Source organism: Takifugu flavidus, chromosome 11, assembly GCF_003711565.1.
Source record: "Takifugu flavidus isolate HTHZ2018 chromosome 11, ASM371156v2, whole genome shotgun sequence".
Taxonomy (NCBI): domain Eukaryota; kingdom Metazoa; phylum Chordata; class Actinopteri; order Tetraodontiformes; family Tetraodontidae; genus Takifugu; species Takifugu flavidus.
Genome location: NC_079530.1, coordinates 4,378,549 through 4,401,965, shown reverse-complemented (window position 1 = coordinate 4,401,965; position 23,417 = coordinate 4,378,549). Strand labels below are relative to the sequence as shown.

The following is a 23,417-nucleotide window of genomic DNA, read 5'->3' as shown; positions in this document are numbered from 1 at the left end:
CATCCTAAACACACATGCTGTTAAAATTGTGAAGGAAAAGACCACGCTGGTTTCCATCACAAATGTCCTCTTCCTCTTCCAGTTATCTGGAGGCAGAAACATCCTCAGATGCCTTTAAAAGATATCAGCTGATTTCAGATTCAGTTTAAGATTAAAGCAGCATTTACACCCGGACCCTGACTCTGACCCTAATCAGACCTGACCCTGACCCCAACCCTAACCCTGATCTGACCCTAAGGCAAAGTTAAAGAGATAAGTTCTGCTGCTGTACGACCAAAGGAAATCCTGATTTCTAAATTTGTACTTTACGCAAGACAACACGTGAGAGTGATGTCAGACAGGATGTAACATCACTGAACACACACATATACACACACATACATGCCTATTCTTTCTTCTACCTGTCCTATCCCCTTCTCCTTCCTCTCTAATTGCTAGCCATCAGCAAGAGGGTCCCCCTACATGAGCCTGGTTCTGCTGAAGGTTTCTTCCTGTTAAAGGGGATTTTTTTCCTGCCACTGCTGCTTGTTTGGGGGTCAGGCCCTGGGTAACAGATGCTATATAAATAAATAAAGACTGATTGATTGATTGAGTGATTGAGTGATTGATTGATTGACACATAGTCACTGAACACATGTATACACACACACATACACACACACATTCACTGAACACACATACACAGACACAGTCACTGAACACACATAGGCCCTCTGTCTCGGCAGCTCTAACTTCCCTCAGAATTCAAAACTGATGATGATGATGGAGGAGGAGGGGGAGGAGCAGGAGGAGGATGATTTCACTCTGGAGTCCCACTAACAACACAACTGGTTTCATCTGTGCTCTCCTCACCCTGTCCTGTTCTGTTGTTTAGTCATGACCTGAGTGGGAGAAAGAGTGCAGACACACACACACACACACACATACAGACACACAGCTGGTAGTCATTGGTTCCATGTGTCCATATGCAGTAAGTGTGTGAATCTCTGCAGAGATTTGTGCCGATGTTACTGCATCCCACCACTGAGTGGCAGCAGAGACGTCTTCCATCAGTCAACTGTTGACCTGAATCTGTCTGGCGTTTCCCATTGATGATCATGATCATGAAACTGGGAGGTGTTTGACCTCTGACCTGTGGATGTGAGCAACGTTCACAGATGCTAACAGGAAGTCTCTCCTGTCTCCTGTAACCCTAACCCAGAACAGGCAACACACACACACACACGCTCACACTCTCACACACACACACACACGGGCAGGAGCACAACTAATATTTTCTCTGAACGCTTCTTGACCTCCGCAGATGAAATAACAAATCACTAGTGAAGCTGCTTTAATCTCCAGGTTTGGGTTTGCCGCTCGTCCCTCTGTTCAAGAACACATCAGAAAACATCAGCAGCAACTCTGATCCAGCTGAGCAGCACCAGGAGACGGGATGGTTGGAGTTTGCTGCCCTCTTCTGTTCAAATGCGGTACCAGCTCTTGACAGATGATTGACATGGATCATATAGGAAGAACTACTACTTTATTTTCCAACAATGCTAAAGCTGATCCTGGCCAGTATATCCAGTATAAAGACTTGATTAGTGTTTGATACATATGCAGCTTTATTTTTCAGCTGTAAACAATGAAGATGCTGCTTTAAACTGGTTTGACAGGTCAAACACAGTTAAACCATCTGATCACGGCAGGATCAGACAGTCAGTGCAAACAGTCGGTGCAGCAGCAGCAGCAACAGGTTCAACAGGGTTTTGAAAAACAGCAGACAAGTTCTTGACTTCCTGTTTTGCCCAGCAGCAACATTTTAAGGAGAAGAAGCCTGTCAGGGCTGTGATAAATGATACATAAAAATCAATGATCCAATAGTTTCAAAGGGAAATTTTACACACACCCTCACACACACATTGGGTTTGGTTCTGTATTTATTTCACACTCATCCCACTGACACCAGGTCTCCCACCAAGGGAAATTTCTGTGTATGAAGGGTGAGGTTGTCCTTTGTGACCTTTGATCCCAAACGAACCACCCTGTGGTCTTAAGGGTGTGATCTCCTACATGCGATGCCACCTAATGAACAAATTCAGCAGTTGGAGCTGAAGCCCTGAGGAGGTCCTGAGTTCTTGTCAAGGCTTCCAGCTGCTCTCTGGTGAAATGTGAATGTGTCCGATGAGAACAGAAGCTTCAGTGTCACAGCTGAAGCCTCGTTGTGGTCTTAATTCCTCAGGTGCACACATGGATGAAGGCGGACCTAAGGCTGTTTTTGATCTAGTGTTTTGATGTAAATATCCTTTGAATCAACCTTCCTCCTCAGTAAACCACCAAAACGAGGTTATCTGTGGTCTCCAGCTCTTGACCTGCAGCTGTGATGAGTGTGTGTGTGTGTGCTGGGACAGGAAAACTAAAGCCCAGAATATCCTTCCATCAGATGTCCTCATTCTTCATCATTTTCATAGATTTTTTCCAACCAAACATCTTCCAGTTGCACGTTCATGAAAACGTTCTGATGTTGGATAACATTCTTTAACAATTATTTTTTGACAATGATGCACTAAAACATTGTTGGTTCTTCACATCTAACTCACCATCAACACAAGTATGAAGATCCCACGGTGAAGCTCTGAAACCAGAGCTTCTCCAGCATCTGAAAGCTATTCTGATCTCTAATGGGACCATCTGACATGTCTGAAGGCTTGTACAGGCAACAGACTTGAACCAAAGCACTTAGATCTTCTCCTGAATCTGGTTATGCTCAAACGCTTTCCTGACCTTCAAACTAACAGGGTGGGCACCAGCACAACAGGACATCACAGTTACTTGCATGCTACAGCAGCAACATCTGAGGGTTTCCACTGGTCTGACGGACATCTACGGTTCTTTGATCAGCAGAACAGGCAGACCCGAATCTGGACGGGTCAAATGTGTCAGTTTTCATGTGAAGTGTGAAAATAATCAGCCAGCAACTACGTGATGTAACCATGTTGCTGAAGACGAGAGGTTGTGGTTGAAGAACGGCTACACTCAGAGGCTTACACACCAAAGAGGAATTAGCACGTAACTGTGGAAGAGTGTAAAAAAAAACCTCACAATCTTGAATCTGAGTAATACACAGTAGACCAATTAGTTCATACAGCACACATCTGCACCAACATCTGCACTTCCAGTGTTTTATATCATTTATGTGTATTTACACAACTTAATTTATGTTCAGAACCAAAAGATCAAGCAGCAATGAAAAAACAAAAACCATTATTTGTTTGGGGGTCTGACTGTTGTGTGATGGTGTTTTGAACCACTAATGAGGACAGAAGACATCTGAGAGACCAATGAAAGCAGCTGCAGGATTCATTAATTCAAAGTCCTTCTGTAGCTGCTGTACCGTAATTCTTTTCTGCACTATTGAGTGGAGACAGGGTCAGTGTGCTGCCAGGGGCGGGGCTTCCTGTCACTTGACATTGTTCCTTGATGCAGAATGCAGTAACACCATACATCTGGGTCACAAAAGCCAAACAGTTACAAGCTCATCATCTTACACACAAACAGCAGTTCCACTTTAATGCACACACTTAAAAAACACTTGGATTCCACCAGGAGCACACTGGACATCCCAGGCTGGAATCATGCAGCATGTGAGCTCACCGAGCACACACGGAGCTCCATGCCGAGGAGAGAGATTCAGGTTGTGATGATGAGCCGGAGGAGCTGACGGGATTTTGGTCTGTTCTCCTTCATCTCTGCTTTTGAAAGAGCTGCTGAAGTGATGCTGAGGCCTGAGAACCGTCTCTGCTCCAGGGTGATGACAACACAACAGAAAACAACCACAGGGGACACGTGGGCTTGGCACTGCTATCAACATGAAGACACAGACACAGAGCATGTGTCCTCCTCTTCCTCCTCCTCCTCCTCTTCACTGTGTGGGGGAGCAGTCGTCTAACTCCAGCAGCTCTCTGACCAGTCTTTCTCCAAACTGCGCTCGGCTGTAGCGTTTCACGGCGTAGGCGTCAGACATCTTGTACAGGATGTAAGCGTTGTTGATGGCGATACTGATGCTCAACCAGAACACCTGCTGCCACGTCTTGTTGGGTTTATGGAAGATGAAATATCTGTAGGTGGATAAACAGCTTTAAGACTTTTTAGTCAGCATCTAAAACAATCCTATACATGGACATCTGGACCAACATGGCCACCTGGACCAACATGGCCACCTGGACCTACATGGACGCCTGGACCAGCATGTACATCTGGATCAACATGAACATCTGGACCTACATGGACATCTGGACCAACATGGCCTAGTAGAACAACATGAATATCTGGACCAACCTGGATGTGACTCTTTTCACCTACTTGCTGTATTTGTCGTCGTATTTGCAGATGTAGCTGAGATGAGCCGCGAACGCCTCCACAGCCAATGGACAGGGGATCTCTCCGCTCTTCCTCTTGATGATCATGCCTAACACATAAAACATGCTTAGTGAGCTACACCCACCTCACCTATTGCGTGCCTGCAGGTGCATCTGTAAAGCTCCTACCTTGTCTGGTTGGGGAATAACTGTTGGTGAGGAACCTGAAGTGTCCCTTGTTGTACCAGCTGATCAGAGACAAGCTGCCTTTCATCATTATTCGCGATTGGCCACGTTGTGCAGGCGTGGAGCCACAGACCAGCATGCTTTGTGGTAAACCTGTGCAGTCGCTCTTCCTGGTGCTCAGCAGACCACAACAGAAGATATCTGGAGGAGACATGATGGAAAAGCTTTCGGTAAGAAAGCCAACAGGTTGAAATCAACCTTTAACACAGATTATTTCTGATATTCTTGGTGCGGAGGGTCTTTATTTGGGCGGGAAGTCTAAAGATCGAAGATGTAGACCTGCTGGAAGTCTGGAGATCACTTGTTTATGCTGCACCCATTTATCTTGATGCCAGCTGGATGGCTTGTCTTCCACTATCAGGGCTGCATCCGTGATGAGCCACGATAGTGCCTCCCACTGTGAATAACCTCCTCCTCAGACTAATGCCCAGTAATCAGCTCTGCTTATCAAATAATTAATGTATCTTCATGGTCTATGCCTATTCTGTCTTCTACCTGCCCCTGCTTCCCTCTCTGCCCAGCCAGCCATCAACAGGAGAGTCGCCTGTATGAGCCTGGTCCTGCTCAAGGTTTTTTCCTGTTAAATGGGAGTTTTTCCTGCCACTGTTTGTTGGGGGTCAGGCCCTGGGATTCTGTAAAGGGTCTAGAGACAATTTTGACTGTGACAGATGCTGGATTGATTGATTGATTGATTGATTGATTGATTGATTGATTGATTGCACTAACATCATCCATTTGACAGAAACAAAAACAATCATTTCCCAGTCTCATATTTTAGGCTGCCTGATTTGTTGGAGCTTTTCCCAAATAATGTGACTTTTACTGGTTTCCTATCTGGTGCCCTGCAGCTAACTGATGTCAAATGCACAAATGCATGTTGCCATAGTAACTGTATCTTTCACCTGAGGAACAAGGTGGCACGAGCAAGACACCAGCAGTGAGGTCAAAGTCTCCTACCTTGTTCGCTAAATTCAGAGAAGAGGCTGAGACTTGTCATGGACGGCCCGGTGAAGATGATGCTATTCTTCCCAGAAATGTTCTGACACAGCTGCTTGGCCACAAGGCTGTGAAGCTGAGGCTTGTTTTTAAGCGCAGCAAGCCCATCTGAGCCCTGACCTTCCTTCAGGTGGACTGAGATCTGCACAGTGGATAAAACAGGTGAGAGGAGCTACAGTTTCTACTGTGGCTAGCCCTTGTGGTCACTCTGTGGTGGAAGCGACTCAGTTAACAACACTGATATTCCTGTTGGTGTTCATTAGCTGCAGCATTTGCCTAGTTAGCTTTTAGCTACTACGCTTAGTGGGTAAGAGCTGTGCAGGGGCTGATGGAATCTGATTGATTGACTCCATTAGGTCCATTAGGCCTGGTAAAGGCTGGCGGTCAATGTTAACTTGGACACTTAAAGGAAATCTGGCTTTAATAACAATGCTGGAAAGACCTTTCAATGGTTACAGCTACCAAAACTGGACCTTCAACTCCCAGAAAAAGATGAGTTATCATTAGACATTAACCTCAGAATGCTCCATCAGAACCACAGACAAAGAATGGATGTCCTGACCGGTCCTAACCCTAATTCTGGATCCTCTAACCTGACAGATGAAGCCGGTGGATGTGCACTGTCGGACCCACAGGCTGAATTTCCTCTTCTTCCTCTTCCTCAGCTCTCTCTCAGTGCAGGTGGTGATGAAGACAGGATCCTCGTCAATCAAGGGCTCATGAAGAACCTGGAGAGACAGACAGGATGAAGAAGTCCCCACCATCCAAAATAAAAGCACCCGTCACAGGGTCAAATCCCAGACAGCAAGAGGGAGAGACAGAGACAGAGAGAGAAAGAGACAACAGCAGAAACCACAGCCAGCCGCCCACCCTGGTCCTGCTGCTGGTCTTGTTGCTATCAGGTTAGTCTTGTTCACCTAAACCTTCTCAGAACTTGCAAACACTTACAGAACTTGCAGAACAATGCAAACAGCTAAAATATAAGACAATGTCACCAATCAAACAAAGGCTTTGAAAGACGGATGTGGGTCAGACTGGTACTACGAACTTCAACCAAGTCTGAAGGCCGACCAGAGACTGGTGGAACAGCTGTTGGTACAGTTTATGAATGAAGAATTAATTCAATCAACAAAATATGAGTAGATGTTTATAAAAACAGCAAAATGATCCAAAAACGTTGGTTTCAGCATTTAAGTTGCCCAAGAGAACTTCAGCACCCAACAGCATTTGTACGTTAATTGTTTGCATCATTGCAAACAACCACTTCCACGTGTCTCCAGCTGTGTACCTGCGTCTGGGAAGGCCTGAAGGTGTGGCTGAATGACTGCTGCAGTGAATCCAGGAAAGGCTGGATCTTGTACAGGCCCTGGTTGCTCCCCTGTGATGGCCTAAATGCCACGATGTGGAAGTACTTGAGGATCTTCTCAAAGCGGGATTGGCTCATTTTGAGGGCGATGCTCCGGTTACTGAAGAAGCCTGAACTCCAGATGCTGAGCACAGATTCACAGCGATGTATGCTGGTGGAGGTGACGAAGCCCAGGAATGCCTTCATCTCCTCAGCTGTCACTGGGTGCCAGCTTTCATCTGAACCATAGCGCTCCTGGAACTTCTTAGCATACATGTTGGTCTGGACAACCATGTTCTGGATGCAATTGTCTGGGACAAAGAGCTGGAAGAAGTCCAAGGCTGTGGCGGTGTCCGGCATCTTCTGAGAGGGTCCTGAATCAGACAAGGAAGGAAACAAGAATGAATACAGCTCTGGGGGTCTACAGTTGGGTCTACAGGTGAGTCTACAGGTGGGTCTACTGGTAGGTCAACAGGGAAATCTACAGGTGGGTCTACTGGTCTCATCATAAGCATTTTGTCTGACAGTTGACCCTGTGGACATCAGGACGCTGAAACTGCTTCATGCATCCATAAAGTTAAACAGTAAATAAACAACTGACCAGCTTCACTGGTCTCCTATAATCTATAGGTGCTACTTCAGGCAGCAGCATGTCACATGGGTGAAGAATAAGTTCCTCCTCTGAGGTCCTGATTGCTCAGATGGGTGAATTAAACTGATAACAGGACAGGACTTCAGCATCGTCTGGAGGGTGAGGAGGAAAAAACTGGAGGGTTCAAGGATGCAGAGCTGAAACATCTAAACCGTGTCGACTAAAAGTGTCATCACTGGAATTCTAATAAACCTGAAAGTGAAATCCACATGTCCTCACAGAAGATCCTCTAAGACAACCTGACTCAGCACCACTTGTTCTGGGAACAGGACAAAAATACAGCAGGAGACAAAATTCTGACAGGTCTAAACCTTCCTGAAAACTGGCCATAAATCCAGATTACAGCTTTCAGACACAGACACTCGTCATGCCTCTTCCTTCCTTTACAACAACAATTTTTTAAACCTCTTACATAAAGTGAATGATTAATATTGGACTTGTATAAGCTGTGCTGATGGACCAACATCTGTCCACAGGAGTTTTTATAGCAATTAGGATCGAGAGATTAGTCAGCAGCTCAGATTTACGTCTCGGATAAATTTACAAATGTTCAAATCCCAGATTGAGACATAATAACATCTAGAAAACACAAAAGCTGTGAAATCATGTCTCATTTTTCCAAACATATCAGATGATCTAGAGGAAATGAAGAAATGACTCTTTCTTAGTCCTCAGTCCTCAGCTTCAGGCAGCAGGATGCTGAGAGGACAAGTATAAAGTGACCACACTGGTGACATGGATGGACCAAACCTGCCTCTGTATTCCCATAGACTCAAAATGAAAACACTTCTGAGAGCATTAGAACTCGTCGTATTCTCCCACCAGGGATAGACGGAAGCAACAACAGACAGAGCAGCGTGTGGGTGTAAAGTGGTGAAGGGGGGTCAGAGATGGAGGGGGACAGACAGAGGGAGGGAAGGACAGAGAGGGAGGTGGACATATGGGGAGGGAGAGACATAGATGGAGGGGGATGAGGGGCAGAGAGGGAGGGGGACAGAGGGAGGGAGGGACAGAGAAAATTAGGGACAGAGAGGGAGGAGGATGGACAGCGAGGGAGGGGGACAGAGATGGAAGAGGACAGAGAGAGGGGGGACAGAGAGGGAGGGGAACAGACAGGGAGGAGGAGAAAGAGATGAGGGGGCAGAGGGGGGGACAGAGAGGGAGGAGGATGGACAGCGAGGGAGGGGGACAGAGAGGGAGGGGGACAGACAGGGAGGGGGCATAGGGGGAGGGACAGGGACAGGGAGAAGGAGAAGGAGGGAGAGAAAAGAGAGGGAGCAGGACAGAGATGGCGGGTGACAGACATGGAGGGGGAGGGACATAGAGGAGGGAGAGAAAAGAGAGGGAGGGGGACAGACAGGGACAGAGAGGGAGGAGGACAGAGAGCGAGGGGGCAGAAGAGGAGTGACAGAGAGAGGGAGGAACTTACAGGGAGGGGGAGACCGAGATGAAGGGAGATAGAGGAGACACAATAGTAGGGGGGAAACAGACAGGCAGAGAGGGACAGACAAAGCTAGGGGACAGACAGGGAGGGGGAGGGATGGGGGAGACAGTGAGGGAGGGGGACAGACAAGGAGGGACAGAGAGGGTGAGACGGCCAGGTGCAGTTCTAGCAGAAGCAATGCTATGGAGTTAGGTTCCATGTCATGTGGACAAAATCCACCATGTGTATTCAGTGCCTTCTGCAGTCGTGAACATGAAAAGGTGCACACACGGCTTCTATCTGTGTTTTTTTCCACACGCACACACGTGTGTGCGAACAACGGAATGGTTTCGGCCTCTACATAAATGGTTGCTGCAGTATGACAACATGACAGTGACTGGCGTCAGAATGGAAACCAGTTAAGAACCGGTCCTACCATGACCCTCCGTCCTCACCGTGAGTGTCTTTGTACGGCGGTACGGTGACATCTTGCAGGACCTCCGTCCAACCCTCCTCCTCTGCCCGATTGGGACAGATGGAGCCCGGGGGGCCGACTCCAGCACTGCCACCTGGACCCCAGCCCTGCCCTATTTCCTTGTCGCCCCGTTTCTGGTGGTGATGCTTCGGCTGCTGCTCCTCCTCTCCTACCTCTGCGATGTAGTTTTCGGAGTCCGAGTCCCCGGAGGTGCTGTAGAAGGGGTTATCGCTGCTGTCGTCCCCGGACTCGCCGAACACGTCGTCGGATATCTGCAGGCTCTCGTACCGGGAGCGGGCCGCCTCCAGCAGGGACAGCGCCTTCCGCCCGCACTCCGCCATCTCTGTAACGATGCTGTGTGCTCTCCTGTTCCTCCCTCTTTTATCGGACAGGCGATGTAGAGTCCCGGCTCCTTCCCGGGACTGGGACAGGGAGGCCGGTGATCAGGGGCGTATAGGTGCAGGGGAACGTGTCCGCCTCAAGGGTACAGAGCAACGGGCCGACAGTGGTGACAGCATCCGGGTTGGATGAGAGAAGCAGAGACAGTAGAGAGGAGTGGCTGCTGCTGCATCACCTGACCGCAGCAGGCGGCTCCTACAGCCAATAAGGCCCAGGGTCTCATCATGGACAGGAGTGTCTGCAGGAGTTGGAAGGTTGGACTCAGGTGGAGGAATCAAGCGTGAAACACAGAAGAAGCCATGTTCACTGTTCACAATCGTTAGTGTAAACATCTGCAGTTTGAAACCTCGGACATGAGCTAATGGTCATTCAGAAAAACAATTATTTTATTTTATATAAAGGGGCATCATTCACAAAAATAAAACATAGAATATGCACGCGTTTTTAAAGCAAATTAAACTCTAGTGGACCAATGTGCACATTTTGCATCTCTGTGCGATATTGTAGTTCAATCCTAGGACCCTGGTTGTGTTGAACCCAAGTTCTGCTATTTACATTCTGTATTTGATGATGTAAGTGTGATTAAACATGATGGAGCTCTTGTTGGAGTCCGTACACCATCTTAAAGTCAACTTTAATAGTATATATGTCCCCAATCTTACAGAAGATGGAGACAAATGTACGTATCCATCATCCACAGCTCCAGGGGTACCAGCGTTGTATCACCTATGGGGGCGCTGTGGTCTATTGGAAATCTGTCTCGAGGAGTTCCTTCTTCGTTGATCCTTTGCCATGTTTGCGGAAGCTTATTCAAGGCTATTTGGAGACTTTAGTTTTCGCATGTTGTAGCAAATCTGTGTTTTGTAATCCGGCATGAATCTACCGAAGGGACCAGAGTCGTTGTGCTTCGACAAAGATATTTTCATCAGGGTAAGAAGATGTTCACATTAGCTCTAATCATGCCCCAACCATATTAGCGTAGATGTAATGGCAAAGTAGGTAGCATTCGCTAGCTAGGTGACTACCTGTTCATGGTGCTTTTTCATTTTACTGGCACTTTTATCACCAGTATATTATTAACGCTGTATTGCTGCGTGGCATTAAATACCGACTTAACTTTGCAATGTTTCTGTTTTTGACCGCCTCTTGAATCCTTTGGTCTCGGTCTGTAGGATGACTTCGACGTTGATCAGTTCGTGGCTGAGTGTCGGAAACAGGTCCAGCTGGAGGAGATGAGGGAGGACCTGGAGCTTTACTACAAGCTGCTGAAGACGGCCATGGTGGAACTCATCAATAAGGACTATGCCGACTTTGTAAATCTATCCACTAATCTGGTCAGTCAATACCCGATTAAAACATGGATAAGTTCGAACATCACTGTTTATGTCTGTTAATAACTATTTGTGTGACAAGTATAAAATAGAATTTACCAGTCCTGACACTTTTAGAAACACAACCTTTAATCCACTGTAAAGCATCTTTAGTGCCAACAGGACCTGTACAGCAACTCCAGTACTGATGATTAAATCAAGTACATTGTGAAGTACTCAGCCGTCAGGAGGGTTAAGGGTTATATAGGTGTATAATAGCACAACCTTTTTTTCTTACCACAGGTGGGAATGGACAAAGCCCTAAATCAACTCTCTGTGCCATTAGGGCAGTTACGAGAAGAGGTCCTGGTACGTGTCTAATGAGTATCAGTTAATGTAAGTTTGGATGATTTCTAATAACTGATGTGTGTGACAGAGTCTCCGGTCGTGTGTGAGTGGTGTTATTCAGGCTATAGACGACCAACTGTTCAAACATGAAGATCTGCAGAAGAAAAAGGTTTGTCTTATTACAATTCTGACATTAGGGAACCATTTTTATGCAGGTTCTGAATCACCCATCTCACTACTTTACCAGTATGCACATGAATCCATTCGACCTTTGAAGTGAGCGAAGTAAGCGTTTTAGTCAGACTAGTTTAAATTAATAGTTTTGATCAGCTTTTCAGTTTTTAAGTATTCTGGGAAATGTTCATAATTGATGAGCTGATTTTTTTTTTTTTTTAAATATAATTGCTAGGTGTGTGTAATGAGGCTGATTCAGGTGGTCCGCTCAGTGGAGAAGATAGAGAAGATTCTTCACTCACAGAGCTCCAAGGAATCAGGCTCTCAGGAAAACAGGTAAGAATGAATATTTACATTTTCTCTGGCAAAGGTGGCTTGGGCTCAGAATTTGAACAACACTTGAATACTCTCCACAGGCTGAAAGTGTGTGTGTTTGCGTGTGTGCAGCTCATTGTTAGCAGGTCAGATCCTGGAGAGAATCGCAACAGAGTTTAATCAGCTGCAGTTCCACGCTGTGCAGAGCAAAGGCATTCCGCTGCTGGACAAAGTCAGACCTGTAAGTGTTTATCGGTCAGTCAGTCTGGAAGTTATTAGTTATTAGCCATTATTCACTTAGCCAGTCAATAAGTCTGTTTGTCTGGTGTCACAGAGTTTACTGGGGAAAGCTCATGTCCTTTAAGGACATCTTTTCTGTGCATCATGAAGCATTTTTGCTAGTCATAAGTGAATCATTCAGAAGGTTCTGTGTGTGCCAGCGTATTGCAGGGATCACCTCCATGCTGCAGCAGTCATTGGAGGGTCTGCTGATTGAGGGTTTGCAGTCATGTAATGTGGACATAGTGCGTCACTGCCTGAGGACATACGCCACCATAGACAAGACCCGAGATGCCGAGGCTCTTGTAGGACAGGTGCTGGTCAAACCATACATGGATCAGGTAAACACTCCACGGTAAGAAGTTTGGCATTGAACCATCAGCTAAGATGTTTGTTGACTGGTTCTGTCTCTCCTCTTAAGGTGATCGTAGAAGACGTAGTCACCTCTAGTCCAAATGGTCTAGAGAAGATGTACTCCAGACTGTTGGAGTTTGTTCCTCATCACTGTAGACTGCTTAGAGAGGTGACTGGAGGGGTGGTCTGCAGGTACTGGTATGAATAATGAATCAACTGGTGGTGGGAGGTTAATTTGACATGTGATGTTGCCTCACTGTGCAGTGACAGAGCTGACACAGTGCCAGGTTATGATTTCCTGGTGAACTCTGTGTGGCCTGAGATGATCCAAGCAATAGAAGAGAGATTGTCCTACCTGTTCAACCCGGGGAACCCTGAAGTCTTTTATGAGGTATATGTCTCCAAGTGAGGCAAGTCTGATTCTCTGCTACACAGGTTAGCTTTAACTTCATCTGTGGCTTTTCTCCAGAGGTACAGCATCAGCATGGAGTTTGTACGGAAGTTTGAGCGTCAGTGCAGTTCACAGGCTAGTGTGAAGAGGCTGAGAGCGCATGTGTCCTACGCCAGCTTCCACAACAGATGGAACCTGCCCGTCTACTTTCAGCTACGGTGCATCAACTTTCCTGTCCTTTATGGGGAACTCAGTCGATATTAAACCCACAAGTCAAGAGTCATACCTAAAGTCACACAGCATCTGTCATTCCTTTGTCATCAAAACCTCTTTTTGTGATGTTTATCTTTTTTATATTTTGATACAAGCAGACCAACAATCTACACATGTGAAACATCATTCACCTGAGAAGGGAGCTTGACTTGACACACAAACACACACACGTATGGTAAAGGGCGTGTGTCATCATTTTAGATCAGTTTGTACAGAAGGTCAATATTTTCAAACACATCTGAGGGTTTTCATGGAATCAGCACATGTGGATCACATCTGGGGCAGCTGGGGATGAGCTCTCTCTGTCTAGCTGTCTGTCTCTATTTGTCTACCTGTCTCTATCTATCTCTGTCTCATCTCTGCATCCCTTCTTGTTTTTCAGGTACAAAGACATAGCAGGACATCTGGAGAAGACCATAAGTGAGGGACTTCAAGCAGCACCTGGTGGGTTTATCATTTTCCATCATGAGCATCAATTCTTCATGAATTTTAGCTGCATTAACTGTGTGTGTTGCAGTGGGAAGTATGTTCCACCTGCAGGTATCTGAGGTCCTCTGGTTCTGTTTGATGAGATGCTGGTCTGACAGAGTCTATCTGCCACCTCTGGCCCATCGCCTGTGGAAGCTCACGCTGCAGCTCCTCGCTCGATATGCTAAATTTCTTGATGAGGTAATGTTACATACTCCAACAGACAAATCCATAGTTTGCTTTGGTATGTAAGGGTTTCAGTTTTTAAAGGTGTGATGAAACATTGAGACTTTTCTTGATGTTAATTCAATGACAGGTTTTGACAAAGCCTTCCGTCATGGAGCTGACCAAAGAGCCCTGCAGGCCTCTACCCAGCTCAGCTTCCTCCACCTCCAGCCGAACGTCAGTGGATGAAGGTGGCAGTGAGGGTGGGGGGCCCATCTCCCTGTCCACCAAACAGCTGGTTTACATCGCAGCAGATATCCAGAAGCTCCAGGAAAAAGTATTCAAATTTAACATGTGTATTCACATCCAATGAAGCCCCCCTACTTATTGCTTCATGTTTTTGGAAGATGTCAGACTTGTCAGAGGTGGTCAGACGGAGGCTGGAGGCCATCGCATTCAAAAACTTTGCTGTTGTGGATGGTGGGTGACTGAACCTCCATTAAATTCTATTCTACCTTCATGATCATTACAATTTTAAAGATGCAGGCAAGCCTTTTGGACCGGAATATGCTACTGAGGCCGCCATGTTGATCAGGCTGTTCAATTAGCTTTTCTCTTCTCTGCTAGCTGCCCTGTTTGACTCCAGGGCTCGTCTGTCTAGCAGCGTCCCGTCTCTGAACAGCAGGATGAGCCAGCATCTGACCGAGCGCTGCTGTCGCTTCCTGAAGAGCGCCGCTGAGGTTCCACGCCTCTACCGACGAACCAACAAGGTAAGGCGCGCTGTGGCTGTGGAGCTCTGATCTTCTCTGCCTCGTCACGATTGGCTGTGCAGCATCTTGCATCTGAGCTTGTGTCACTCGGTAAACTTCAGCATCTGTTGTGATGTTAATGACACAGTCGTCCTCACGTCTGAGTTTTAGGAGGACGTGTGGTTGTTGTGACACAAGGGCTGAACAGGAAATGTTGTTCAACCTGTCTGAACAGGAAGTTCCTGTGCTTGCATCAGCCTACATGGACAACGCCTTACGACCTTTACATCAGCTACTGACTGACTCGATGGGGCTGGTGACCCCTTCCACCACGCACGAGTGGCTGCATGTGGCGCTGTCTGAGTGCACGCAGAGGTGAATGACACTCCTCAACCCGTAGTCCTGTTTACATGGCCATACATTCCAAAGAACGTAATGAAACTGTGTTTGCTGTCCATTCAGATACTATGAGACCATCTCAGAGGTCCTGAGCTCTGTGAGAAAGATGGAGGAAAGTCTGAAAAGACTGAAACAAGCCAGAAAAGGCGCCACCACAGCCGCCACAGCCGGAGCCAATGGTGGACCCACAGATGACGGCAAGATCCGGCTTCAGCTGGCACTAGATGTGGAATATCTGGGGGAGCAGGTATGATCATGGAACATGTGAGAAACCTGTTAGAAAGCAGAAGAACTTTCGATGCACGCTCTTATTCTTCCTTCCGCTGTCTCAGATTCAGAAGATGGGTCTTCAACCTGGTGACATCTCCATGTTTTCCACTCTGATGGATCTGGTGAAAGAGGCCAGAGAACTTGCTGAGTAGAACTTGTGAAACTGCTCTGCTGCCAGGCTGCAGTCCTTATGTCACCATTATCCGACCGTAACAGAAACATCTTTAGTTGTGGATGTGAATGATCATGAGGATTCTGGCTTTCACTGTTCTTCAGCAAAGCACCAATCAGGATGTCAAATGTCAGAGAGAATATGCTTTAATGTCTAATGTTCAAAGGTACTTTGTCTAAATAAAAGCTGAATATTATTAATTGATAAATATGAGAACTTTATTTCCTTTTTCAACCTTTTTATTGTTTCCTCACAAAACATCTGTCCACATTTATGAGCATATGTGAATAATACTCAGATGTACCTACAATGAGCCCATTTAGAATAGTTAAATCTTTATTTTAGGTTAAATAACTTAATATTTTAGAGAATCCATCCATTAATTACAAATGAAATAAACAAGTTTGACATCACATTCTTAGTTTTTGTCTAAATATCTGCCTGTAACACATTTAAATTGTTATTAATATAATCCCAAACAGAATGTCTAATACTGTATGTTTAATTACAATAAAGAAACAGAAACTGGCACTTGTGGTTAATGAACAAAGGCTGTTGTGATTCAGAGGAAAAAGCCTTTAACTGCTAAATGTTTTCATAAATACAGTCCGCTCAGCTTCATTCTGCTATCAAACCTGGAAGAGTCCCACTGGAACCATTCCAAGCAGCAGTGGCTTCACTCTGTGGGGTTTGTGATCTTTCCCAGCATGAGGATAGCATTAGAGTTGGCTTCTGAGACACAGAAGAAGAAGGGCCTGTTGAAGGACAGTTTCAGAGGGCTGCTGGGTCCCTCAACAGACTCCTGGACTTCAGTTCCTTCTTCAGACATCTCAAATCTAACTTTGTTGATCACCTGAGGAGGCAACGGGGATATTAGCGATGCACACATGCAGCTCAGCAGGGAGAGAAGGTGATGTTTCTGACACTCACCTGGTCAACGTTGAACGGTTTGGTGTTGCCCAGTTGGCTGAACTGGGCCTGGGAGCCCAACAGTTTGGCCTCTATTTCTGGATTCATGTTAGCCAGAAGATCCCTCATATCATGCACGGACGACATGGAGAACTTTGGGAGGGTCAGTTCCAGCGTGCTGGGAACGGAGATTTGACATTTTTTAAAGCTCAGCCAGTGATGATGACAGGTAATTACTCAAAACAGCCTTCATTACAGTAAGAGAATGCGCTAATATAAATGCTAAGATAATTTTAGAAATGGAATCAACATGGATGCAAACCCTGATGTACAGGGGTGTAAAAGACTTTAAAGGCGAAAATATGATCTGATTCTCTGAAAAAGTGCAAAATCCACCCTTCACTGAGGTTCTGGATCCAGTCAGATATGATGTTCTTGGGCAGTTTTGACTCTACATTGTGGAGATCGGTCCGTTCGTGAGGCAGGACCAGCAGCATAGATGAACGTTTGCTCAGGGGCAGCTTCACGATGGTGCACCGATGAACCTTGATAGAAGAGGACAGCAAGTGGGTATAGCCAAAATGCCCGAATCTTCCTGCTGAAAGCATCTTTGAGCCTGATTCACCTTATCATTCAGGTAATGGTACTGGCCCGTGTGGGTCATGAGTGGAGCCTTTACTGTTGTCGTTTCATTGATATGGAATTCCTGCATGGAGGTTCTCTCGGGTTGGAAGGCTGTTCTCCAGCTGCCTACACAGATGAAGCAAACACAGTCACACATGCTGATCTTAAACAGTTCACTCTTGGATAGCAATGTTTAGGCTTAGATCACATAAGGTGATATATGATGACTAAAGTAAACTTCAGGCAGATGTTTGTGGTGCAAAGACCAAGTGAAATGTTCCATTCTACAAAAGAGCCCACAAACAACAGACCTTGGAAGTTGAAGGATGTCAGAAACAGAAGGTTACTGCTGGAGTTCAGGTTTTTGAAGGCACTCTTCACTTTCCCATCTGATGTCTTCTCCACAAAATTGTTGACGGTTAGCTCAGCCACCTCAGGGCTCGAGAAGTTCACACTGCGGATGAAGGAGGCATCGGAAAAGTCCTTTGTGCCCTGAACAAAGTCTTCAGACAGCTGAATTTGTGGACGAGTAAAGGTCCACACATGGGTAGTGATTTCATCTTTTGGTCCATCATCAACCAGGGAGTTAATGTTCTGCAGAGTCTTGAGAACTTTGTGTCCATCCATCAGGGAGACGCAGTCTTCTCCATCAGAGTCTCTGCTGAGGCCCAGTAGAGACTACAGAGCAGACGATGTGGTTTCAGCTGGGTGTCATGTGGGTGTAACACTGGTATTCATGCACGAATATAATACCTGGAAGGAGCTTGCTGTTTTCTTGGAGGCTCCCAGATAAAAGTTGACGAGGGTTCCGCAGGTGCTGACTGGAGACAGGAGAGTGTTGGTGCTGTGACGCTTGCTGAGTGCCTCGTACATCCTCAGACCCAGAACGTTGACAAGCCCAGCCAGAGCCATGGTCCTCTCTGTGACAATGTCTCGCTGACCTTCTATTTTCACCACATCTTTGCTGTCTGGTGTTAGGACATCAGTCTCAAGGGGCGCCACAGGAATAGTCTGCAGAGGCTTGGATGTCTGGGTCTGCAGGCTCTCACAGCTCACGTTCTCGGCAGCAAACAGGGAAAAGGGATGCACGTAGACACGGTTGGCCTGGCTTGGTGAGAGGTAGCAGCAAAGCAGAAGGGCTGGAAGAAGTGGCTGTAGGAGCTGCATTTTACCTTCTGTTTTGGGTCACTCTGATCTGTGCAGGAAGACAGACAAATGAAACAACCTGCTGGGTTTAGTGTGAGAACAAGCGTCCCAGTCAGATCCGGTTGAATCTGGTTTCATGTCAGTGATGGATTGAATGCTCATTGTTCCCTCTGCTGCTGCCAGCAGAAAAGACCTACAGGAACCTTCTCATACAGCAGAGGGTAACTGAGATGAACCTCTTATGCAAACACAGGACTTTATTCTTTGAGCTGAACATGCAGAAATGTGGACTCATGAACTTTAGGAGGACATGAGCAAACACTGACATGGCCTTGGTCCCATATCAGTTACACTGGTGCTGTGTTGGCTGTGAACATCAGTTGCACCAGTCGCAGACATGTCAAACTCAGTCCTCAAGGGCCACAATCCTGCCGGGTTTTCTGTCCTACCAGGCTGAAAAGGCATTCAGTGGGAAAGAAAACCCGGCAGGATCGTGGCCCTCGAGGACTGAGTTTGACATGTCTGCGACTGGTGCAACTGATGTTCACAGCCAACCTGTTTGTTCCCAGTGTCTCAATGACAGTCACAGACTTTAAGAAATGGGATGGTTGATTTTAAATTTTGACCATTTTATAAACACAATCTGATAAATTCCACATTTTTCCAGTAAACTTTAACCCCTAAAACTGTGTGGCTCAGTTTAAATGTATGGATGCATCTACATCTGACCTCCTGGATCTTCTATTTATACTTTAAAGGTTGTGGAAAAGTTTGGTTTATTTGAAAAGATCTGAACTTTTCCTGCACATCTGGCAAGTTTTCTCTGCTGCTGTGATTTACCATGAAAAGCTTGAAGATAAAGTTTGCTCTTACCGTCTGCTGCTGCTGCTGCTGCTAGTGCTGCTGCTGAATGAGGAGGAGGCTGTTTCGCTCTCTTTATGCTGCTCAGCGTCAGGAATCCACTCTGGTTACTGATTAACCAGCTCTGACTCAGCCAACAGCAGATAAACAACAAGCGGTCGTCTACACATACATGTTGATGTCCTGGAGGTTGTGTTCGCATACAGAAGAGTTACAGTTTGAGATGAGTCACCAGAACATTGCAGAACTGAATATTTGTGTCTTTTTTAATGACGAATGTTCTCTCCTCAAATCAAACACACGCCAACGGAAGCAAAAACAAATAGCATGTAATGTTGCAAGGTGATCAGGTTACTTTTTTAGATTGAAAGCATTGCAGGATGACTTTAACCTGTGGACTGTTGTGGACTGGGCTGAAAAGAAACTGGGAGTATTGTGCATCCACCATGATATGAACATCCAACAATCATTATATTCTACAAGGAAACTCCTCCAGTAGACCAACTCCGTGCAGCATCTTGGTTTACCCCTCACCTTCAGAACATGTGACCTCACCTTGCTCTGCTTGCTAAACTGTCCAGGAGCTGCAGAGTCTGATGTCAGGTCAGCCATTAACAGAAGAAGCCACGCCCAACAACGCCATGTAGGCCCCACCCCTCTGACACTGCTGTCATCAGCTGCAGGGAGAGGTTGGACCAGTTTGATGAATGTGGTCCTGCACCGGTGAGGTTTCAGTCCAAGGTCCCTGCCTGGTTCTGATTCGATGCTGCATTAAAAACTAGCTTGGAGCTGTGGTCTCCCCACGGCAGGACCTTCCCGACACCACAATCAAAGGCTCTCATGATACCGTGACAGCATCTGAGTACCAGACATGTAGCTTTATAGTTTATCTCTTTCATTTTACTTGTCTCTTTGATATTCTGAGCAGATGAGCCCATCAGGTGGTACCGGGTAACCATGTGATCAGCTTCTCTTTGATATCTGTCTCACGGTGTCTCCGTGAAGTCATGCTGTTTCCTTCTAAATGTCAGAGATTCTGAAAGAACACACAGAAAACACAACCTCTGACGTCCAAAACATCTTTACTGATTACCCTCAATATTGAAGACGGCCAGATAGAGAAGAACCGTTTCATGTTCTTTGTTTCAGTCCACCAGGTATCACTGAGGCCTCCCCTGTCTGAGGCGGGCAGCTTGTCTGTGATTAGATGCCACTGTTGTTTGGAGAGATGTGGGGTCTCCTGCCTTAAGTCGGCCCTCCGGGCCTCACCCTGGCTGCTCTACTGACCTCCCATCACCTGCTCATATCCATGATGGTCAATAGGAGCCTCCTATAGGCTAAAGCACACCTGATCACCTGTGAAAAGATGGGATTAAGTCCATTTGATAAATGAAAAGATGACAAAATCAGATGGAAAGTTACATTAATGACTATGTCCAGAATAATAGTTTACAATATGCTACTGCATGAACTGAGTCAGTTCTGAAGGAAGATGTGTAGATTTGGTCCCAGTTGGTTTCAAATCCACTTCTGAACACCGCACAAACTTTTTCTAAGACATGATAAAATGATGAATGAGTGATGGGTCAAACAAGTTGCAGGTTACAACCTAGTTACAAGTTACTGAAGCCCCTAGTTTACAACAAAAATACTTCATTAGTACAAACCAATAATATGATGTTAATACTACCACTATTTTAGTACCAAATAGCACTGCTGCTCAATGAACTGCAGGTGAACAAAAAACTTCTTCAAGAATTAATACAAATGAAATTGTGTCTGTTTTTCGACTGTTTATTGTTTGAATTTATATATTTAGAAATTGATCTTCTGTTAAAATTGGTCATTCACGATTGTTGCTATACCAAAACCTCAAATATGCGTTTACAAAAGGTTCAGTAATTGTGCAATAAAAATCACATCCAACAAATAACGCGTCTATATTTTCTGTTCGACGAGCATTTCAGGCGAATTGGTTATTCTGATCCGGCATTGATCAGGCCACCTACTCACTCCATGCAAACACGGGTAGAAAACCCTGTCGCTCGCACCGAAAGCCCTCTTCTCATGATCCGCCATTAGGAGTCGGCCTGTGGTAAAATCGTGCTCTGTACTTTAATACATTGTTTGTCCAAATATTCGCTTCCCAGACATCTTTCTATACAGACACAAAAGTTAAACATTGTTCGTCTTTCCTCTGAAGGTGGAGGAAACGCCAGGATGCAGATTTTCGTCAAAACCCTCACGGGGAAGACTATAACCCTTGAGGTGGGTGAGCCGGACTGTGATGGAGGGATTGGCTGTTCAGTGGCTATAGCTAACACGCGCATTAAACACCGCACTTACAGAATTAAATTATGTTCAATCTTTAGCCTAAAATTATGCACAATGCACGTTTGTATTGCCTGTATGCTTCTTGGTTGACGAATAAATTCCGTAAATACTATTACTATGGGTTAGCTTAGTGCTATCAGTTAGCTGTAATTTAACACGTGTAATAGAAATAGAAGTTGAACATCGCTGTCTTTATTTTAAAATCATGGGGCAATACCTCGTATAATTCACCGACGACTTTCATACAACATTGTCTAATACTTCTTTTGTCTTTTGTTTTTCAGGTTGAGCCTTCGGACACTATTGAAAATGTCAAGGCCAAAATCCAGGATAAAGAGGGTGAGTCGGTTTTGTAGTCGGGTGTGTGACTATTAACAGGCATTCCCGATTTCCCTCGGGTAAAGGTATCTGATATTTAATCTGGCACAATGTTTAGTAACATCTGGTTCAGTCTTAAGTTGGAGAATTAACGGGACCATACAAGAAGCTACACATTTTAAGTTCAGACACAAGAATTGCAACTCTTCTCACCTAGCTTGATGTTTCAGAACAAATTGCTGCAGCTCCATTTCTAATCAAACGAGTTATACCCTTGAGTTCTATTGACTGGGTGATCTTGGTGCCTATTTGTGTATTTAAGATGGAAGGCTGATAGTAGTGCTTTAAAGCTGAAGGTGTTCCTCTCCTGCAGGTATCCCTCCTGACCAGCAGAGGCTGATCTTTGCTGGGAAACAGTTGGAGGATGGACGCACACTCTCAGATTACAACATTCAGAAGGTGAGTGTGATGTTGTACCTGAAACTGTACGTATAAAAGTGTCGGTACAAACGGTGGCTGGTGTGAGCGGTGGTGGCCGGCGTGGGGTCAGTTGGGTCTGTCAGTGTGTTCTGATGCTCTGATTGGCTGTTTAACTGCATGCCTGGGTAACTCCTGTAACATGTCCCTTCAGAGTGGCGTCCTGAATTGTAGGTCGCCATTTACTTTTCCATCAGACTTTCAGCTTCTCAGAACAAATGTGATGGTTCCTGGAACAGTTTCAAGTTTAGTCAAAGTATGTCATATGTACTCGTGAATGTAAACTTGTCTTCTGCATCTCAGGAGTCGACGCTTCACTTGGTGCTCAGACTTCGAGGTGGTGCTAAAAAGAGGAAGAAGAAGTCTTACACCACTCCAAAGAAGAACAAGCACAAGAGGAAGAAGGTCAAGCTGGCTGTGCTCAAGTACTACAAGGTGGGTACAGTGATGTGGGATCAGCCTGAATCAGGTTGTCCCTCTGCTGCACTGTCAAAGTGTTTTCTCACCTTTTTGTACTTGTGCAGGTGGATGAAAACGGTAAAATCCACCGTCTGCGACGCGAGTGTCCAGCTGACGAGTGCGGCGCCGGCGTGTTCATGGCCAGCCACTTTGACCGTCACTACTGCGGAAAGTGCTGTCTGACATACTGCTTCAACAAACCTGAAGACAAATGAATAAAATGAAAACATGTCTGACAACATCCCAGCCTTTGTTTCTTTATCCCGGAACCAGAGCTGTTCCTGTATAACAGCTCAACTAACATTAGCCACTAAAGCTACATCAAGACTCTTGCAATACTACCAGCTCATATCTAAAGAGAGATGTTTCTTGGCTGAGTCTTAGAGGGTCACTAATTATAAGACTTCATGCAGGATGCATGATGTAAATGATTACCACCTTAAACAATGGAAACGAGTGGTCTGTGACTAGGAAGTCCCAGAACTTAAAACTTGCAGTTTTTAGTCTCACTGTAAATCCCAGCATTCATCAGTTCCAGTGGAAAAAAACACCTTCAAACTACATGAACCGCAATCAAATTGGCTTTAAATATTCAGGTTTATTAACAGGTGGCAGCGCAAGACATGAAGCTTCGTGCCTTTGAAGGAATTACAGCGGTGCATAAGAACTTTTGGGTGCAAAATGAAACGATGGCAGGTTTGACCTTGAGAATCCAGAACAGACTAAAACAGGTATGTCCACACCCA

General features: G+C 45.7%; 4 protein-coding genes and 1 long non-coding RNA gene across 7 annotated transcripts; 3 read left to right on the top strand and 2 right to left on the bottom strand.

The window, feature by feature from the left end:
- Positions 1-1,904: 1,904 nt before the first annotated feature.
- pgbd5 (piggyBac transposable element derived 5) lies at positions 1,905-10,510 on the bottom strand. Its single transcript, XM_057047786.1, has 7 exons — positions 9,458-10,510; positions 6,871-7,301; positions 6,176-6,310; positions 5,544-5,724; positions 4,530-4,727; positions 4,345-4,450; positions 1,905-4,100 (listed from the first exon to the last, which is right to left on the bottom strand). The coding sequence occupies exons 1-7, from the start codon at positions 9,816-9,818 to the stop codon at positions 3,905-3,907; spliced, it is 1,608 nt and encodes a 535-aa protein (XP_056903766.1). The 5' UTR covers positions 9,819-10,510; the 3' UTR covers positions 1,905-3,904.
- Positions 7,275-7,787, top strand: LOC130533991 (uncharacterized). Its single transcript, XR_008952764.1, has 2 exons — positions 7,275-7,366; positions 7,558-7,787. It is a non-coding gene; the product is annotated as an uncharacterized LOC130533991 (long non-coding RNA).
- A 125-nt stretch (positions 10,511-10,635) lies between the features above and the next one.
- On the top strand, positions 10,636-15,751 carry cog2 (component of oligomeric golgi complex 2). 2 transcript variants are annotated; one of them, XM_057047721.1, is made up of 18 exons: positions 10,643-10,806; positions 11,049-11,210; positions 11,490-11,555; positions 11,623-11,703; positions 11,944-12,044; positions 12,156-12,264; positions 12,464-12,643; positions 12,724-12,848; positions 12,921-13,047; positions 13,126-13,265; positions 13,703-13,764; positions 13,838-13,989; positions 14,105-14,290; positions 14,361-14,433; positions 14,581-14,723; positions 14,938-15,077; positions 15,165-15,348; positions 15,434-15,751. In XM_057047721.1, exons 1-18 carry the CDS (start codon positions 10,750-10,752, stop codon positions 15,521-15,523), a joined length of 2,178 nt encoding a protein of 725 aa, XP_056903701.1. In that variant the 5' UTR covers positions 10,643-10,749; the 3' UTR covers positions 15,524-15,751. The 2 variants fall into 2 exon arrangements, with proteins under 2 accessions (XP_056903702.1, XP_056903701.1); XM_057047722.1 differs by lacking the exons at positions 15,165-15,348; positions 15,434-15,751 and having other exon boundaries at positions 10,636-10,806; positions 14,874-15,077.
- A 106-nt stretch (positions 15,752-15,857) lies between these two features.
- Positions 15,858-19,242, bottom strand: agt (angiotensinogen). Its single transcript, XM_057047798.1, has 7 exons — positions 19,096-19,242; positions 17,830-18,271; positions 17,388-17,754; positions 17,078-17,202; positions 16,849-16,997; positions 16,474-16,630; positions 15,858-16,396 (listed from the first exon to the last, which is right to left on the bottom strand). Exons 2-7 carry the CDS (start codon positions 18,241-18,243, stop codon positions 16,220-16,222), a joined length of 1,389 nt encoding a protein of 462 aa, XP_056903778.1. The 5' UTR covers positions 18,244-18,271; positions 19,096-19,242; the 3' UTR covers positions 15,858-16,219.
- A 1,890-nt stretch (positions 19,243-21,132) lies between these two features.
- Positions 21,133-22,912, top strand: rps27a (ribosomal protein S27a). 2 transcript variants are annotated; one of them, XM_057047824.1, is made up of 6 exons: positions 21,133-21,178; positions 21,287-21,351; positions 21,702-21,756; positions 22,109-22,194; positions 22,516-22,647; positions 22,737-22,912. In XM_057047824.1, exons 2-6 carry the CDS (start codon positions 21,304-21,306, stop codon positions 22,884-22,886), a joined length of 471 nt encoding a protein of 156 aa, XP_056903804.1. In that variant the 5' UTR covers positions 21,133-21,178; positions 21,287-21,303; the 3' UTR covers positions 22,887-22,912. The 2 variants fall into 2 exon arrangements, with proteins under 2 accessions (XP_056903804.1, XP_056903805.1); XM_057047825.1 differs by having other exon boundaries at positions 21,170-21,193.
- The last annotated feature ends 505 nt before the right edge of the window (positions 22,913-23,417 follow it).

Excerpts from the sequence above, each read along its gene's own strand:
- pgbd5 (XM_057047786.1), bottom strand. The coding sequence starts at position 9,818 with ATGGCGGAGTGCGGGCGGAAGGCGCTGTCCCTGCTGGAGGCGGCCCGC. Across the intron at positions 7,302-9,457 it reads GCCGTACAAAGACACTCACG|GACCCTCTCAGAAGATGCCG; the intron begins GTGAGGACGGAG and ends TGTCTGATTCAG. Across the intron at positions 4,451-4,529 it reads TTATTCCCCAACCAGACAAG|GCATGATCATCAAGAGGAAG; the intron begins GTAGGAGCTTTA and ends TTTATGTGTTAG.
- cog2 (XM_057047721.1), top strand. The coding sequence starts at position 10,750 with ATGAATCTACCGAAGGGACCAGAGTCGTTGTGCTTCGACAAAGATATT. Across the intron at positions 13,266-13,702 it reads CCCGTCTACTTTCAGCTACG|GTACAAAGACATAGCAGGAC; the intron begins GTGCATCAACTT and ends CTTGTTTTTCAG. Across the intron at positions 15,078-15,164 it reads CTGTCTGAGTGCACGCAGAG|ATACTATGAGACCATCTCAG; the intron begins GTGAATGACACT and ends CTGTCCATTCAG.
- agt (XM_057047798.1), bottom strand. The coding sequence starts at position 18,243 with ATGCAGCTCCTACAGCCACTTCTTCCAGCCCTTCTGCTTTGCTGCTAC. Across the intron at positions 17,755-17,829 it reads AAACAGCAAGCTCCTTCCAG|TCTCTACTGGGCCTCAGCAG; the intron begins GTATTATATTCG and ends TCTGCTCTGTAG. Across the intron at positions 16,998-17,077 it reads ACCATTACCTGAATGATAAG|GTTCATCGGTGCACCATCGT; the intron begins GTGAATCAGGCT and ends TCTTCTATCAAG.
- rps27a (XM_057047824.1), top strand. The coding sequence starts at position 21,304 with ATGCAGATTTTCGTCAAAACCCTCACGGGGAAGACTATAACCCTTGAG. Across the intron at positions 21,757-22,108 it reads CAAAATCCAGGATAAAGAGG|GTATCCCTCCTGACCAGCAG; the intron begins GTGAGTCGGTTT and ends CCTCTCCTGCAG. Across the intron at positions 22,195-22,515 it reads CAGATTACAACATTCAGAAG|GAGTCGACGCTTCACTTGGT; the intron begins GTGAGTGTGATG and ends TCTGCATCTCAG.